The 19,985-nt window shown below is 39.1% G+C and overlaps 1 protein-coding gene across 1 annotated transcript in view; it reads right to left on the minus strand.

The window, feature by feature from the left end:
- Positions 1–19,985, minus strand: part of cntnap2a (contactin associated protein 2a) — a 214,228-nt gene that overhangs the window by 182,404 nt on the left and 11,839 nt on the right. The window contains exon 3 of the mRNA XM_030756212.1: positions 18,828–19,021. Within this exon, the coding sequence (XP_030612072.1) occupies positions 18,828–19,021 (194 nt within the window). The remainder of the gene's footprint in view (positions 1–18,827; positions 19,022–19,985) is intronic.

Below are 19,985 nucleotides of genomic sequence, written 5' to 3' on the forward strand. Positions count from 1 at the left end.
TCATTAATAGCCTAGCAGGTAACAAGAAGAGAGCAAGACACTAGACAGCCATGTGTTATTTCAGATAAGACATGGAGTGGGCAGGGCAGAGGATGAGTGCATGGGAAAAATAACTTGTTCAGCCGGTCTGCTTTAAACTGACTCTTCAGTGACCCAAGAATGTACCCCTGAAGATATGCTATCTGCAAAAGGAGGAAATGGTCAGGAGTTCACACTTAGCTCAGAGCTACTGAACTTCCTCTATAATGAGCGAGTGGACAGTATTTCTATTCTCAGTGAATTCCTCTCACTTTCATATTTAATCTTTATTTATTCCAGAAAGGTTAACTGAAAGCCTTAGTGTCCTGCTTCAGATTCACAAAGCTCCACATGACTCATCAGGGAACTCTTGCTTACACTTTTGCTGCAGTTTCTATGCTCTGCAGGAGTGCAGGTCCTCCAGATCTGGGTTGAGTGGCTTGCTCAAGGGCAGTTAGGCCCTTTGAAATAGAATGCTGCAAGGCAGTATTGTATGTATGCCACCAAATAAATAAATAAATAAAATATTACAAGCTAATACACGGTACCCGTCTGTCATGGTCATAGCTGTTGAGAACAGAAAGCATCTCCTCAGTCCTTATTTCCAACTTTATGCTTCTGAGCAGGAGACAGCTTGACTTCCAACTTTTTCACACAAAGTCATAAAATCTCACAAATGCATTTCTCATGGTTCAGCATGAAGTTTGGCTACATCCATCAGTGGATGGGCAACGGATCAAGTAGCAGCTCTAATCATGTGAAAGGCAGTCCTCTTTAACTTTTACAAAGACTGATAATTGATTCGGCATTGTGAACCTTAAAGTTACTTTTAATTTACAAGTTAAGAGGAAGCAGTATTTTGTATATTTTCAGTGATTTCAGTGATTCCCTCACATAGACAAAAGCATTGGGTCACCTACAGATTACACAAACAAGGGGCTAATTGGCCATCAAAACCCACGCCATGAAGCTCCTGGCACACAGCTTTTGTGCTGATGTTAATGTCAGAGGAGGTTTGGAGAGTGCTGGTAACTTAAACATCTGTGTGCTGAGCCAAATTCATGCCACTGCATGCCATCAAAACACTGGATGTCACAAGTGATATGTATTCGAAAGTGAGATATTCCTTTAGTCACCTGGGCAACTCTGTGGAGTTGTTTGTACAATCCTACAGTAGCTTTTGTTCTGCTAACCCTTATCTTTCTCTTTGCTTTTGTTGTCAAATCTTATCAAGCTTTCTCCTCATCCTGTGCTCTCTATTGAATATGTGTCCTTCACTATTCTGTTTCCAAAATGCCTGTGGTCTTGGCTGATGATATGAAGCACAAGAGCAGTTATATCTATCTGCATGCACACATGCAAACATATGTGCACACATGCAGACACAGTCTGCCAACACACCACCTTGCCGTTTAAGCAATTATGCAATGTTAAAACCTGATACCACTGTTAAGTTCACTTAGTTGGAAATAAAATAATAAAAGAAAAAAAAATTCTATCGTCTAATAGTTTTACTGGCTGCATGCAGATGACTTCAATTCTTTTTTGTCCAGCTGTCACCTTCCTCTCCTTGCCCTTGTCAAGGTATACCGGAGAACGAAAAAGAAAAAAAAAGAAAGAGAGAGAGAACAAAACCATTTTTGTCTCCACCCAAAAGCTTCATACCCCCATCCTATTTTTTTCTCCATTTCCCTATTGTGTTCATCCCGCTTTCTACACTTATCTGTGCTTGGCTGAATGAACAGCTCAATTTAAAGGCATTACTATGCAGAGCGGAGGGGCAGAAGGCAGGATAGGGAAGAGAGGAGGATGAAGATGAGGGGAAAGCTGTGGATGCTGAACACCTTGCAAAAGTCTGCCTAGTGAACCATTTAATTCCCTCTACTCCAAAGTCAAATCATTAACCGGCAAACCAATGAGTAATTGGAAATATATGTGTGTGACTGCATACAGTGCGCCTGGGTGACAGTTTACGCTGAGGTCTGTGCATGTGTGTGTGTGTGTGTGTGTGTGTGTGTTATAAGCAACTTTAGAGTTTAGACAGTTTGACGTTTTGTTTAATCAAGAGCTGAGGTAATTTACAGCAACAAAGGCCACAAAGTGCCTGAAGCAAATTTCAGAGTTTCCTCACCAGCTGCTATGTGCATGCATGCACATTTATACATACTTCTAAGGATCTGTATGATTCTGCCAACTACTATATTACGTCCACTACTATATTACATCTAACACTGATTTACACTGATATGTTTTAATTTTATCTTAGCTTGTTTACTCTTTAGTAGAGCCACACTGAAAAAAAAAACATATTTACTGTTATTTTTCATATGCCTGTGAGGATATGCATAACATTTTGCAATATTTAAAACAGCACAAGTTAGGAAGGGAGACTTTGAATGCAAATCAAAAAAAAAAAAGTGCAGAGCTGTCACATGATTTTGGCAATCCATGAGATCAGTGGAGGAAAAGCAATGAGGGAAATCTTGACTTGGAAAACAAAATAATGAGGGAAGCTGAGAACCAGCCAGTCTGTGCTGACCATTTGGAACACAAGGACTGTCATTCAAGAAAGAACAAGCCAATCACTTTCCTACAGTTGGTCAAAAAAATACCCTTGTGGTCTGCTCTGTCTGACATGCACACACATCGCTTGCATACAAGATACACATCCACGTCGGCATGCTTGTTCCCATAAATAGACCCTGGCAAAATTCTCCACACACCCATTATCTAACTGCTCAAAAGCTCTCTCTCATTGCTACTCCTCACCCGCTTCCTTATTTTCCCTGGCTGCATGTTTTCATTTCCTGAATGAGCATCTGTCCTTTCTCTCTCTTCTGTGTCGTTTTTGTTTCACTGAATATCAGTCTGTATGTGTGCGAGCGTATTTCTGTTTGTGTTACGTGTCTACGTTTTGACAGCCAGAGAGAGGCCCTTCCAGAGAACAGATCTCTAGATACTGAGAAACAACAAGCGAAAGCTATTTGCTGGCATTTGCTTGTTGCTGCTGGACCCTTTGTTAGACCAGCCTAGAGTCAGGGCTATTGTGTGTGCGTAGATTTGTGTGCATGTTCCTTCCAAACAGGCAGGGGAAATCAGTCCGGCCTGGTCTGGTCTTTTGTTTTTATTGACAAGTGTAGGAGACAAAATAGGAGGACCATAGAGAAATTTGAGTTACTGTGAAGCCCTGTGGGTGGCTGTGTTTGTTTGGGAATGTGCCTTTACTGTGCCAAGAAAATAGGACAAATTCTAGTAATGCTTAATTTAAGTCATGAATCTTTAAAGTGTTTTAAAGTGGGGTGGCTTTTAATCAGGTCCCCTGTTAAAAATTACAGCATGTGCCCAACATCATGAGAGCCTTACCATACACACACACACACACACACACACACACACACACACACACACACACACACACACACACACACACACACACACACACACACACACACACACACACACAAAAGCCTTAATAGGAAATGTTCTTGATCTCTTCTTACCATTTTGTGACACTTGCTAACAGAATTAAAATTCTGGGCTACACAGTCAATCAAGTATCCCACTAGGGGTGAGGACCACAACCAACTTCTGCTGCAGGCAGAAGCTAAATGGATTTTTGATCTGAGTCTGCAGCTCCAGATGGGCTCAATGAGCTGAATGAGGAACTTGATCTGTGCTATATCCTGTAATGGTTTTGTATATACATATTTTTTTTGTTGTATTTTTACCATCTTTTTTTTTTTTGTAAAGATGCTATTGTCTCAGCTCTTTCGCTTTAATGGTCTTTTACTGTTAGACATATAATCATGATGTTTTCTTATTTGTACATGTGTGTGCTTGTCTTTCCCAGTTTTGTGTATATAGACTTTTTGATATGTTGCCTGTTTTTTGGTGAGCTCACATCTCTTGCTTTACAAAGAAGTGAATCTGAACAGTGAATTTGAAATGCACTGGAAATCAACATGTTTCATTATAACTAGTGCATATCCTTCCACTGCTGTGTACACTTCTGTTGATTTCTGTATATCAAAGGCGCGATAAGCTGCTTCCAATATTCTTTGTTATTTCATTGGAACAGTTCAGTATTATTACCCTTTGTATCCGTTATGCGCCAGATAGCCATTTCAGTCTTTAATTAAATAGCTTTACCTGCTAAAAAGGGCAACCAAGGAACTGGTGACAAAGGGAAATTGAATCTTCTTTGCACTGCACACATTTTTAAGGAAAAATGAAAAAAACTGTTTCAGAACATTTCATGCCAGTACTTTTTCCACACACAGTCTTTTGGGCTCATTAATTACTGTACAGTAGTTGAACAAATGGGGAAAAAAAAAAAGAAAAAAGAAAATTTTAGTATGAAACTTTCATCAGCATTTTCCCCCTTAAATTCACACACACGTGCACACAGAAGAACACACGTGTGCGTGCATGTGTTTTGACATGATGTAAGCGGGACCCAATAATTTTACAATTTCATGTTTGACTCCTGACATTAGGTGTAAGTCCCACGAGAACAAGTTGCAAGTTGCAGTAAGCCAAATGACTATGATAAATGCCACTTATCACCGACAGGCTTGTGGACTAAAGGAAAAAATCATTCTTGAGTGGTTCTAGGGCAACATCAGTGCACTGTCGATATAAAATGGTTTCTACAGTCCTCATTTATCACACAACATTGAGACAGCTCATACAATAGGAAAGCAGAATTTCACTTTTTTATCCACTGTCCACACAAGTGCAATGTTGAAATTCTTGACAGACCAATTAAAATTTCATTACAGCCACTTAAGTTATAAAGAAACTTTAATGACTCACTGGGATCTATTCTTTCTCCATAATTCCAGGCTTCCAATATATAACACTACTGAATTCACAGCCACAGACATGGGTTGTTAATACACTATTTGGACAAAAGTATTGGGTCACCTACATATTACACCTACAGGAGCTGCCATGCCATGAAGCTCCCGTCACACAGTTTTGTGCTGATATTAATGCCAGAAGAGGTTTAAAGCTCTGCAGTTATTATAAACTTTTACACACTATGCATCTCAGCACTCACAGAGCCTGCTCTGTAACTTCATGTGGTCTGCCACATGAAGACTTTTCACAAACTGACAAATAGGATGCAATGGTGGCATCCTATTACAGTGCAACTATCAAATTCAATAAGCTCTTTACAATGACCCATTCTTTCACAAATGTTTATAGAGGCAGACTTCATGGCTAGGATCTTGAATTTATACACCTGTGGCAATGGGACTGAAAACAGCTGAATTCAAACATTAGGAGGTGTAGCCCAGGATGTTGTGCTTGTTGATTAGCTTCAAGGTTTCCTTTAGACATAGTTCTCCTATGACAGTGGCAGAGTGAGCCAAGGCACTTGTGCAATGATTTCCATGTGCTCAAAAGACCAGCACTTCTAGAATTAAAACAGTGTGGTCACACATTCTCTCCATATGTGGAGAGAACTATCACAGATGAACACCTTAATGTCACCGCAACAGAGACAGAAGTGCTAAGAATATAAATGGACTGGCTTATTACTGTATGTGGCACTTTTCTACTCTACCTGAGCACTCAAAGAACTTTATACAACATGTCTTCATTCACCCGTTTGCGCACACATTCATTTCTACTTTCACACTCAGATGAAGACACTGCGAACAACTCGGGCTTCAGTATCTTGCCCAAGGATACTTTGGGATGCAGACTGGAGCAGCCAGGGATCAAACCACCAACCTTCCAATTACCAGGTGACCTGCTTTATCTCCTGAGTTATTGTTATTGTTTAGGGCAATGTATAGGGGACACAAGAAACATGCACAGTCATAATCTTGTACATGGCTGCATTCAGTTCAGACTTATGGGCGCTCATATAGATTTAAGGCTGACACGTTGCAATATCATCAGATTAATGAAGAGTAGTGTGTGTCTGAAAAAGGCTTATTTGAATTCATCATCTTCGCTATTCACGCTCAGCAAATTTTAATTTCCACACTCAACTCTTTATTTGGAATGAAGTGACATTAAGTAGGCTGATGCTTAAGTTCTGTGAAGTTGCTGCAGCCAATCAAGATAAAGAGTCAAAAGTTAGAAGACAGACTTTATATCAGGGTGAAGTCATAAAAAGTAATCTCCATGACTGCAAGCAGTGTGTTCCTCTGATTAGTTAAATTTAAACATTTTGGACTTTAATGCTGAATGTGATAATTCATTTAGTGGCCAACAGCAGATGCTGATCAGCGGTCAGCGTGAGTGAAAAAGTGACTGCATATGCATGGGGTTGCTCACTGGTCAATAATTTTTCAGAAGTTGGTTGCTTCACAGATTAAAACTGTGCTGTTTCTTATGGGCTTTGATGTGCTGAAGGATCAAAAATTAAAGAAATAGATAATTGGGTACTGCTTCCAAGATATTTAATGTTTTACAGTATACAACCATGTGCATTAGATTGTTGAGATTGATAAACTTCAAGCCAATTCACAATCACATAAAACTGCAAAGGGGCTGCAAAGGTTATATAAATTTCACTGGTACAATTTACAGTGCTTTTAACAAGATATTGTGAAAGATAACAAAAATATTGCTTATGGGATATTTTAATACACTTTAGAAACCATATACATTTACTTTACAATGTTACAGATGTCCTGCTACTAGGAAGGTCACAGCCATTTAGATTATAGGCCACAAGGTCAATTAAAGAGATTATCAAAACTGTATTTCATACTTGATACAGTTTCATTTCCTGAAAGCCCAAAATTGGATGACTGTGACTTCTGACTGTGGACCAGTGTCAGGAACTTGGGTCAATAAGAGTAAGGAACACAGCATCAACAACAATCGCAAATACATACATCACTCTGAATGCTAAACCTTTTTAATAATCTTACATCAACATCAAATGAGCGTGCCTCATTTTGTGTGATGTGACTCTCCCCGGAGTCCTTCCCCAATTCATTTCAACAGCAGACAGCAGTTGCTGTTTGGATGGTAGCAATGGATCATCTCCATCTGTGACTTGACTCATTAGTAACTTGGGAAGTGCTGCCTTGAATTCAGTGATACATGGAGGAAATACATTCATCTTCATATACTGTAATGTTGCACAGTGGTCTTGTCTCCCAAACAATTAATAATCAGTAAGAAAATAGGTACTTAATGTTTTGACACACCAACTCCTGGAAAAAAGCATCCCTTCCTCTATAGTGCAGCTATCATCAAAAAAGGCAAAAAAGATTGTGGTCGCCTTCACAAAATAGTGGTTGTATGAGGGTTTGGGTAGAACATAGGCTAGCTGAGATGATTTCTAGATGATATAATAAAGGGGGTATTATCATTATTCAGACAACAGTAGTTGCAAGTTAGGCTCCACAGTGTAGGGAAATTAGCTTAACTGTAATATGGGGAGTATATGAAATTGTTTCTGAAAGAAAGCATACTTCTAACAGTTGTATAGCATAAAAACATAACGAAGCAGATAGAAAATATCATCTTAGAGGAATATATTCCTTTGAAAAGTCGAGAAGGAGAGGAGCCATTGATTTGCTTTTGTGAGTCACACACAAGGACAGCGAAAGATCAAAGATGATTATGTGCCTTCATTCTGATGACTTTTTTATGGTGTGCAATTTATATCAGTGTTTTTAAAAAAAAAAGAGGTTCTTCTTTTGTTTGTCTGGTCTTTCTTTGATCAAAAGGGTCATCACATGGCTTCCTACCCAGCTGTTAAGCTGATTACCATGGCATGGCCTTTTCCTGGGTTGGGGAGTTTTAGATTACTTATCTTGACAGTGTCCCTGCTGACATTTTTGTGGTAAGTTGTGGGGGTGGTGTGTGTGGGGGGGGTGGTGTCCTTTTGGCAGTTTTATTCTTGAGAGGATGGCATACTCTATGCTGATGGATATTCGGTTATTCCATATGGACAAATCCTCGAGGAGCATGGCTTCAGCTTGTCATTCTGCTCCGCTGAATGTGCTTCTGATAAGATGTGCCGTGATGACCTCCAGCTTCTGAGGTCACCGTAGAGACCTTCTTGGCTTGACCATTTTCTTCAAAAGAATAATTTGTATCAGAAAGTTTGACAAATTGTTTTCCTTCTAGGGTGCACTGAAAACATCTGCGATGAAATATTTTTGCGAGTAACATAATGCCGTTAAGTTGTGCCGGCGACGTCAAAGCGATGTCAAGTGCAAAGAATTAAGATAATATTTTGGTTTCCGTGACAACACTCGTTCCTCTATTCATTTCATTCCCCCTATATGAAAAAAAAAGGCGTCATAAGGTAAAAATAATATTCATTCATGCCAGATTTATCATGAGCGAAGCTGAAAAAATATTGTGACATGACAGTTTTAATAATCAAAACAAGCCTAAACCTCAGTAAATACAAAGTGAAATTATGATTGCACCCCTGCTGAGATGTGAAACACATCTCCCGATTACTCAGTAACAAGCTGACATTTAGCAGGCTGGAAGTTTGTCAGCTAAATATAAATTTAAGAGGGAGATCCAAGCCTGTTAGATAATGTTCTTTGCCTCATCCTTTGTAACATTAGATATGAAGAAAAAAAAACACCATTGCTTTTAACTGTACACAGTGAACCTGTTTCATCATGCAGTGTAACTGCACTACCCTATTTTAATTCCAGTGTTACTCTTCAAAAGGGGCATAAACAAATTAATAAACATGCTTTGATGGAAATGTGATGTTAGTGTCTCTATTATACAATAGACTATGCATATGCATATTTTATTCCTTTGCAAGAGTGCTTAAGACTGTAGCCAAAGAGTAGATCAACCTCCTGTATGCTCATAGGCATCCCTCCTCTTTGAGATCATTATCCGATACATGAAAGATATTCTAAGCATCCGTGTTTATATTTGCTTTCTTTCTTTACCCTGGTTTAGTGGCGCTTTTCTGGTTTCTTACACTAACCCAAACTTATTTTACTCATTTTCCTCCTAATGTAAGCTCCTGTCGATTAGAGCGTCTGCCAAAAGCTTAAAATGTAAATGCATGAGGCGCTTGATGTCTGCATCTAATAAAATGCAAAAACTGTGGATGACGATTGAAGCTTGGCAGCAGTGAAGATCATCGAAGTTCAAAAAGTCAACACTCCATTTCATTCGTGTTGATTTTCTTTCTCAGATGTGACTGTGTAATTTCACAGATAAATAAGTCAAACTGCAATGCCCCAAAAGTGAAAATCAGAGGTGGGAATTATGCCCATTTAATTTAGGATTTACAAGTTTTAGCACAGATTCAGTGACTACACTTTCCAGCTTGAAGCAGGTCAACTTAAATCTTGATCTTTGCTGTGAATTCTTAGTGGCACTCACTCACCAGAGACACCGACTCATTCTGTTTGTTTACACATTATGGCATGCCTATGGAGCACTTCCTAATTTAGGTAGCAAACTATTTTAATTGGAACTGGTTTAAATGTTAACATATAACCTCTGGTGAAAATTTCAAGCATATTTTTATTCACACAAATTCACTTAAAAGATTCCCTGTTGGTGGGGACTGCTTATTGTATTGCTGTCTTCCATTTGTTTTCTCAAATCTAAATTGAACTCATTAACTTGCCGATTGGTCGTGAAGACCGAGGTGGCTCCGAGTCACTCGGTAACGCCCAGTGAAATAAATACTAGACTGACATGCAAAGAAAGGTGAGCAGAGAGAGAGAGAGAAAGAAAGAGAGAAAGAGAATGTGGTCCACCGGTGCATAAATCCAGGTGCATGATTTATCAGTGCATGCTCTGCAGCTTTTGAAACTGAATTAGCCCTTACCACTGAGACACGGAGGCATCACCATTCATTTACCTGACGAGCCACAGTCTAGCAACTCCGCTCTCTTGAGAACATACACACACATTCAATCACAATTGGACAAAGGCAAGCACATGAGCACAGTCGAGCTCCAACACTAACACTCTCACATAAGATTGCACGTGCTCGTTTCAACACCATTAGGTTCAGTTTATATGCAGTCCTGTAGCACAGAGAGAGAAATAAAAACGGGGCTCAGCTGTACTGGTGAGAGTGAAGCATTACATTCACAGTGTATTACAGACCCTCATTTCCTGACACCTTTTTAGCAAAGGTTCGGCGCAGTTTCATTGGTAAATACCTGAGCAATGTTGCTGCTAACAGCGTAGACTGAAACACACATTCACAACATAATAAAGCTGTGTCGCCATTATTTACTTTAAACAAATCTTTTTAATTGCTCTCCATCCAAAGAAGGCTACAGCGGTTGTTTTGGGTTTTTTTTTTTTTTTTGCACCAGTTTTGTTCACCCAAAGGAAAGAACCGTGAATTATTGCTTTAGTTTATTTATGCTGACACTGACAAAGTTACAATCAAAATGTTGTCCTGCACCTGTTTGGATTGTTTTTAAGTAGTACCATCAGTGAGGAATCTGATATAAATGAGCAATATTAAATGAACAAATCTGAAGCTCGTTCTATTAGCCTGGGGTGAGAGGAGCTAGATAATCCCTTCAAGTGCAGTGCTTGTTAATGTGATAACTGCTGGATGCAAGGACTCTGTGCTAATAATAAAAGAAACAGCTGAACAGTGTTCCTCTCTGTGTTTGTAGCACACAAGAAAATCTGGAGCCACTCTTAGGAAAAAATGTATGTATTGTAATTTACCTGCCTTATTCCTCATGTCTCAAAGGCTAGCTGACAAGATATGAGATAATGTGCTTCCAAGCACAAAGGCCCAAAACGTGGTTTCTTTTCTCTGTGATGTCAATTTACAGTAAAAATGTCCGTATTTTGGCTTTTGTTCAGAGTAAACTGTTATACGGATATCTCTATAAATATTAGTAGCATGTATAATTACATTCACTAAAGCCATCATTATCCTTGATTGAACACCATTTCCAATATTTACTTGCTTACATCAATTTCAATAGCCAATTTCACTTTCACTGCTGTAATGTATTGAACCTGTGCCTCCCACATATGACTCCACAAATGAATTTAAGTGAAAATGAAAATGCAGTGTAACCTTACTTTCATATCAGGTAAAAGTACGTGCAGATGGAACAAGAAACTTTTTTTTTTTTCTGAATACTTCACAACAATACATTACAGAAAATAAACTGGCAGTAAGAAAAGTGTTTTGGGATGCTGAAACTTGTGCCATGTTTTAGAGCTGTTCCAAGACTAGACTATTTTTCATCAGTCCAGTGAGAAACTATTATTAACTTGTCCCCTTTTGATGTTGTATCAGCTTAAGAAGAGGCTGTGGCTGTGCTAGTTTATTGGATACATACATTACTGTCAACTGACCTAGTGTACTTTCAGCTTCAAGCATCTCAACCACATGAATAAACAATCTGGCAATGAGACAGAGGACCTGCTGGTGCTATCTGTAAAAGGAGTTGTGGTAAATGACATTGCGGAGGGGGATTGTGGCTCAGAATATTTGTGAAGGTAATTCATTGTGAATGTGTGATGTTGGCTATCTTGTCGTAATTCAGTACACACTGCACTTAGCTTTTTCTTCTGCATTTACATGAACAAAGTGGGATGCTGTAACTATGGAACAAAACAACTCATCTCGGCCACTTGGCTTTTCTGAAGGTTTATGATGCAGCCAAGTTATGAGCATAACTGTAATTTTTGTAACTGCCTCTGATTTCACAATTAATATCCACATTTGTCGTTTCCTTTTTGTTGATGGAAAAGTATAGAGAAGATCTGAAGGAGCTGAACTGTGTCTTTGTGGATCTAGAGAAAGCATATGACAGGGCATCAAGGGAGGAACTGTGGTACTGTATGAGGAAGTCAGCAAAGGCGGAGAAGTATGCGAGGGTGGTGCTGGATATTATGAGGATAGCGTGACAGCGGTGAGGTGTGCCCTTGGAGTAACAAATGAGTTTAAGGTGGGGGTGGGATTACATCAGGGATCGGCTCTGAGCACCTTCTTGTTTGCAACGATGATAGACAGGCTGACAGATGAGGTCAGGCAGGAGTCTCTGTAGTGAGAGTAGGGAGCAGGTGGAAGAGAGCCTGGAGAGGTGGAGGCATGCTCTGGAGACAAGAGGAATCAAACAGTCAAACAGAAGCAAAACAGAATAAGTGTGTGAATGAGGGGGAGACAGGTGTGACAGTGAGGATGCTGGGAGCAGAAGTAGTGAAGATGGACGAGTTTAAGTACCTGGGGTCAACCATCCAAATCAACCGACAGAGCAGAAGAGAAGTGAAGAAGAGACTGCAGGCGGAGTGGAGCAGGTGGAGAAGAGTGTAAGGTGTGATTTGTGACAGAAGGATAGCAGCAGGAATGAAAGGGGAGGCTTTCAAGACGGCAGTGAGGCTTGCTGTGATGTATGCTTTGGTGTCAGTGGCACTGACAGAAAGACAGGAGGTGCAGCTGGGGGTCGCAGAGTTGAAGACTGTAAGATTTCCATTGGGAGTGACCAGAAGGGGCGAGATTAGAAATGATTATATCAGAGAGACAGCTCAGTTGAGCAGGTTGGAGACAAAGTTAGAGAGACAAAGGTGAGATGGTTTGGGGACGTACAAATAGTGAACATACAGGGCAAAGGATGTTGAAGATGGAGCTGCCAGGCAGGAGGAAAAGACGAAGACTACAAAGAAGGGTCATAGATGTAGTGAAGAAGGACAAGCAGAGGGTTAGAGTGAAAGAGGAGAATGGGATAAGGTGAGATGGAGGCAGCTGTGGTGACCCCTAAAGGGAGCAGCTAAAAGAAGATGAAGAAGAAGAAGATTTGTCTTTTATTTTTCTTTTTTTAGTCACTGTTATTCCCAGAGTACAGATTCATAAACCAAAAGAAACTACAAAGTACCATGTAGCATATCAATCTAAACTAAGACAGTTTTGTATTAGTAGTTACAGTTAGTTCTAAGCAATTTCACAGGACAAAATCATTTCATGAGTGATTCAACAGAGTATAGCATTACTGGATACTACACCCATGAAGCACTATATGCATCAAATAAAGGATTGTATGAATGTGTGTGGATCATAGTGTAAGAGTGTTTCGAGTTGTCAGTAGCGCTAGAAAATTTCAATATAAATGCAAATCCATTTACCATTGAACAAATTCAGTACTTAACTTAATACTCGTGTGTTAGACCACACCCACCTTCAAACTCAACGCCGCTTTTTGAGCCCATCTGTACAAACGTAAAGCTGACAGCTATATCGTTTACAGGTGCTGCACTTTTGAATTGATACCACAACCAGCACAATGATGGCACACACACACACACACACACACACACACACACACACACACACACACACACACACACACACACACACACACACACACACACACTCCCATAGGATGGAAACCATACTATGCTGTCTCTTCGTCCTGTTCGTACAGTTTTTTTTAGTTGAGTAATTCAGTAATTTAGTGATAAGCTCTTAGGCATTGTTTTCTACTTAAGTATTTGGTATTTTAATTATTACAGTCATTCATCTGTGTCACTTTGACTCCTTGGAAGTGCATTAGTGTGTTATTAAAAACATTGTTTTTCACACATCTAATACGACATTTGCCCGTTCTTTACTTTCTCATCCTTCTCAGCGAATTCCACACTCGCAGCAGTTATATTAGAACTGAGACTCTTGCTTTAACTAAAAAGTCGTTCTCGTAGTCCGGCAGTGAAAGAGTTAAGTCATCAGTGTGGAGTAATGGCGGGTGGTGATTGGTGGCAAAAGGTTCTTGAATAGAACCTTCATACATAAAAGTGCAGGACAGGCAGTTTTCTCTCTGGGGATCACTGTGTGAGCCTCATCCAGTGGTGTATGGGATTGAGCCGAATGTGATTGAATGGGCTGAAACAGGGCCTGATGGTAGCACTGTGTGTGTATGTGTATGTGTATGTGTGTGTGCGTGAGAGAAAGAAACATTAAGTTGGCTTAAGCGACCTGCCGCCCCCCACCTATCTCTTTGATCAATAGCACTGATTGCTCCAATATCATCACCACTTACACACAAACAGCCACATACTTCAGTCTAAACTTGTGCCTAGGCTTAATTATCAGCCAGGGTTAGTCTGAGTGCAAGTATGTCTGCATGCATGTGGGTATCATTCATGTAGATTCTGCAGCCCCGAGCGTCTTCTAAATAAGCCAAGAGACAAAGAATCCATGCGCTCAGTTTTTCCTTGTAACTGCATGGGTTATTGATGGTATACGTCCAGTTCAAAATTATTGGCTCTGCATTTGTTTACATAAGCAATATTTTGAAATCCACTGGCAATAAATTAAAAAGCAATATACGTGTCATATATTTAGGCAAAACGAGGGGGAAAAAAAGTTGGCTATAGTTACAAAAACGCCAAAGAGATGAATGTGTTTTGGAGTATTTGCAGAAATATTAGAGGCAATGAATCAGGGTTAATAGCAGGAGAAAAATACTTCAGAATAAATAATAACTGGCAAACAATTACCATGCAGCACACAAAAACAACTTAATTTACTTTCAACTGTAAATGATTTGTATACATCACTGCAACCAGTAAAAGTCATAAAAGGCAAAATAAGGATTACATTATTTGCAGAGCTTAGTACCCACAGCTGAAAATAAGATAGGACATACTTCATAATTTCATTACTGTCTTACAGCAGCAAATCATGAGAAACAACTTAGTTTTTTAGCTTAATAAAATGAGTACAATATCACAGCACAAAACAGCTCAGGAAGGTAAAAACGATAAAGAAGGAACTCAATTAAAAAGAACATATAAAAACAGAAGAGCTCAATAAATCAGAATCAAAATATCTTTGTCCTCTGCATGCCTACAAAGAAAAAAAAAACCCTGTACACAATTTTGACTATGAAAAGATGCACAAGAGATTATCTAGTGGGAGTCCTCATGGCTCAGACACACCTGTCTTTGAACTGGGCTGTAATTTATCTTTATCTATCACAGTACCGTCAGTGCTGTCCACAGACAAGTTCTGTGAGCTTTGTGGTGGTACACACACACACACACACACACACACACACACACACACACAGAGTGGTGATTCTAGAATCTGTTGGGGCTCTAGGCAAAAATTTACAGGGGGCTCCTCCAACCAGTGTTCATCACATTATGTTTTAAATAATCAACCACACTCCTGTAAAACAATGGCAAAAACATCATTCTGGAAATGACAGCGACCATATTTATGTCAGTAACAATTCCCGAGACCAGGCTTACTGGTTATGAAGTAACTACTAACTTCTGTGTTCTGTGACTCCCAGCCACCCATACTGGATTTGTCATGGCCTGCAGAGCTGGTGAAACCAGGATGCTCTGCTAGCTAAGTTAGCATTAAACAGCAAAACAAATAAAAGAAATAATGTGATGATGGTGGAAGCTACATTATTCAAGAGTCTGTCCTTCACAGTTAAGGATAGACTAGCAGCATTTAGTTATTTGCCATTTTTTTTAACCACTATTATCTGCTCATCTCACAACTGTCTTGCTTTCTTCGTCTTTCTTTTTTCACTCTCAGCAGGATAACCTCCTCCCCTCAGGGAGGTCAGGCATCTCCTACTGTTACTGCAAACTCTGCACACTGTAGTTTAAAGTTTGGGGGCTCCCCCCACTGGCCTAGGGCCCCAAGCAGCCTGGTAGCAAGCAGCGCCTCTGCACACACACACACAGACTCACACTGTGAAAACTATGGATTTTTATCACAACCAAGATTAACTAGCAAAATACATCAGATCTCCTTTTAGCCAGCTTTTATTTGTTTGAAAGGTTGTTTGTTATATTGTTGTCCCATCATCAGAGATCGAAGAAAGATGGGAAGCCTAGGCTTTATTTCTGGAGCAAGGGTGCACACTCAGTCAAAAAGTACTCTGTTCTGAATTAGGCCTGTCAGGAGCAGTCTGTGTGAGTCATGGCTTATACAGTAGATGGTTGATTTCATGATGAGACTCTACAGTCTTTCAGTGTGTGCAAGGAATTGGTACCAAACTCAACAAGATAAGCTGGTGAAAGTGCAGTTACTGAACTCTAGATTACCAGAAGCAGGAAAGAAAATGAACCTGTTCACGTTTACCAATAAATCATTTGAATAACAAATTTAATTCAATAAGAGAAAGTATGAAAACAAGCAAATGACACAGGTAATGGAAATTTTAGTTATATTTTATAATATATTTTATAATTCTATATTTAACTTGAAGGTGAACAAAAAAAATTGCTTGAAAAACAATAATAATTCTCTGAAAGGAGGATAGTTGAAAAATGTAATAAAAATATAAAAAATTAATAAATAATTAAAACTCAAAATTGAGTTTGTCTGAAAACCAACACTCTTAATGGAAAGAATTTTCATGTAATTAAGCAGTTAAATGTTTCATATATGGCTTTAAATAGCCACAGATGAATAGCTCTCACTCCCACCTGTTGCTCGGTGCACTGAGGACCTCTGTAGTTTTTTGTTTTTTTTTTTAGCTTGCAATGAGATCAAATAGACTTCAGTTAAATTCTCTCACCATCTTACATAGATGTCATGACATCATCACTGTCACTGCCATATTTTAACCTGAAACCTAATCGCTTTCAAAATCGAATAAATCAGATTTGGTACCTAAAACTAATTAACAGTGACAGAAAAGGAAAAGTCAAAAACTTAAGAAAAAATACCGTATAAAAATTCATGAGACTTGAACTCCTGTCTCATAGCTGGAGGTTGTATGTCTGCTGTAGCGTTTGAGTTTTCATGCTCAGAGAGGACAGATTTGTAGCCATTGCAGCTGACAGTGGTGCAAATATGAATGTTGCTGCATACTTCACGCACATTGTGTTTAAAATGGACAGAATTTATTTACTTTTTTTTGTCATAATTGTGCATGTATTCTTGAGTTATGGCCAAAATAAGTTTTAAGGCATAAGTGACGTTGACCTTTAAACACCAAATTCTAATCACTCCCTTTAATCTCCTTAAAGCTCACATTTAAAGAAATTCCCTTGAGGTGTTCCTGATCTGCCTGTGATTTTTTTTTTTTTCTTGGTAATCTCTTCAAAAATAAGAGATGCAATAATTTCAAATGCTTCAAACATAATTCAGAGTTGATATGTAAAAACTTGTTTGACAGTGCATATTTTTTAAGGCACTTACTGCATCCGACCAGCTTTTATTGGACTTTACTTTGAGAATCAAATGCACTGGGGACAAAAGCAAAAAAGTAAAAACAAATACATACCCTGTCCAAATCTAACTGCAGAGATAAATAAAAACAGTCTCCTCCTGCATTTCCAGGATTTAGATTTCTGCTGTCTAGTTTGGTGCATCAGCATTATTCATGACAGGGCTATTCTTGTCTTCTCATCTCCCATCTGTTATCACCTGTAGCCTGCCACTTTGCAGCGATAGTGAATAGTGAAGGCTATTAACCCATTAGCTGATCACAAATTGTCAGGTGCCCCACTCAAGTACTTGCTAACACTATTGTGATGGAAATGTGCCATAGGAGAAAATAAAGCCAGAGGAAAAAGAGACCACATCCGTACAATTACTGAAACATTAAAGGCAAATGGCTCCTTTTGAAGTGATGTTCTTATACCATATCTTTCTACTAAGAGCCATAAAATCTTTTAATAAGATGAGCCAAAGTCATGTTGCATTTGGTAGAAACTGAGGGAATAAAATTTCCTTGCAATACAACGTGATACTTAAGCATTTTCAACCCACACAAAGTTTTATGTTGTTGTTTGTACTGTATGTATGTAGGTAAACAAGAAGCTTTCACACTTACAGTATACTTATTTGTTATGTTAAAATACGCAGTAAAAACTGTGATATTATTTTGAAGGGACCCATCACTGTGATCATTGTGTGCAGTCTGGAGCAGCTGCTAAACTCTCCAAGGTGGCCGTGAAGACAAGCGGAGAAGGTCTGACATCACTTTGAGATGTCCGCTAATAACAGAGCTGAAGCACTCTCTTCACGTACTTACTGATGACTGATGAAGACCGACCGTGATGGATGTGACCACGGCATGCATGGAATTCATTTTTACGACATGAATTAGTTGCGTAGGGAGCAGTTCACAATCATACCATTGCTAACAGCATCAACTGACGACCGTCCACAGGATGGGTTTTGCGCTAGTTTTAGATAACCCCAATGTACCCAGTAGATTAGAATTTCAATATCAGTTTTGGTTCTGATGTCTTAGTAACTAAGTTAACACTAAGTTTTATCTTCAGACATTTTAGTAGCTAATTGGATTTGAGCGCACAGCTGAAAGTCATCTGTGTAAGAATGAAAACAGACCCCATAATTATGAATGATACTCACAAAAGGAGCATGGACAAAGATAATAAAATAGGTTCAAAGACTGGATCCTGGTGTACTCCATAAGAAAGAAATATATTCATAAACAAAATTGCCTGTTTTTAAGTTTCTAGTTTAATGCTGTTGCTGAAATTCCACCCCAGTTTGGCAGTATACCATCGAGAGCTGAGAACAGACTTTGCAATATTTAAATGAATGAAATGCCACCATTTATTTTAAGAGGAAGTCATTTACTCCACTTAAAATAGCCATCCCAGTGTGAGATGGTGTAGAAAAGAAGTGAATTAAACTCTTAGAAGTAACACTGTTTGCAAATAAGGTAACTTAAGGTAATTGGGAAATAAGCCAAAAAAGACAGGGTGCTCTGAAAGCAAGTGTGAGCCAGAGAATGCAAACTTTTAATGGTCTAAGTTTGCACTTGTGTATTTGAGACACACACATACACACACACACACACACACACACACACACACACACACACACACACACACACACACACACGTCCACTCACCCAAATGTTGCCGTCTTGGTGATAAGGTTTCCAATTCCTTCCTGTGTCACTGTAGAGGAGACGGTATTGTGTCGTCCAGTCAGAGCTGCTGTAGCGACCTTGTGTTGCTATGGCGCTCACCTGCTTTCTTGATTCAAGGTCCACCTGTAGCCACTGGTAATGGTCACTGTCCAGAGGTGACCATCCACCAGCTCCTGCAAAGTCATTATGATTGGGACATCAAAGGTCAGTTTTCCCCAAATGTTTTATGTAACTTAAGCAGTATGATACGAGGTTTAAATACACAGTTAATAACAGGAAGCACATTTTCTTTCTTGATTTGAGCTTATTTGCAAAGACGGTCCAAGACAGCTGGAGAAACTCATGGTACTCCCATAATGACATTTTGCAAAGAGCATTTATCGTTACAAGGTTAGTCCATCCCATTATTAAAGGTCAGTGTCCAGCAGAGTGTAGCCCAGAAATTTGCTCCTAGCAGGCACTGGTGTAGGAGAAGCAATGTTTTATTAAATGCTTTGCATGCAGGGTTAGAGCCTGATGACTATAAAGATGTTTCACATGAATGAATGACCAGTATGCTCTCCCTATTATGATAATTAGAATGATATGTCCAATATAGAAGATGCCTCAGCTTCAAGAGGAAGGTCATTAGTATTTATGAGGTTTCGGGAAGGATTTGTTTTTAATGCCAGAATCCAAGACATAGAGACATTTTTGAAATGCTTGAGCATTCCCTTTCATCCATTTTATTCCTGATACGCTCACTTTTCACAACAAAACACAATCAAATTTAGAAGAACACTATCTAACAGCAGCCTGTACAAACAGAATGAGACTATAAGCCTATAAGTCAAATTGCAAGTACTGTCATGTAACTCATCTCATCTTGACACCTACATATGGTTATTGCTCTGCTCATTTTCAGCTAAGCTCTTGTTTGGTATGTGCATCCTTGAGTGCAGATTAAAGTGGAATTACCCCCTGGTGGGGCAGGCATTTTGATTTTCACTGCGCACAACTGAGTTGGAATAAATACAACAAAGTTATTTTTTCTTTTGGTTATTTTCAAAATGGGCAACGGGCCCGAGGGAAATTACTTGTTCAAAAGTAAAGAGTAATTGTTTGACCTCCTCTTTACCATTTTGAATAGATTAGAAG

The sequence above is a fragment of the Archocentrus centrarchus genome, chromosome 20 (assembly GCF_007364275.1).
Source record: "Archocentrus centrarchus isolate MPI-CPG fArcCen1 chromosome 20, fArcCen1, whole genome shotgun sequence".
Taxonomy (NCBI): Eukaryota; Metazoa; Chordata; class Actinopteri; order Cichliformes; family Cichlidae; genus Archocentrus; species Archocentrus centrarchus.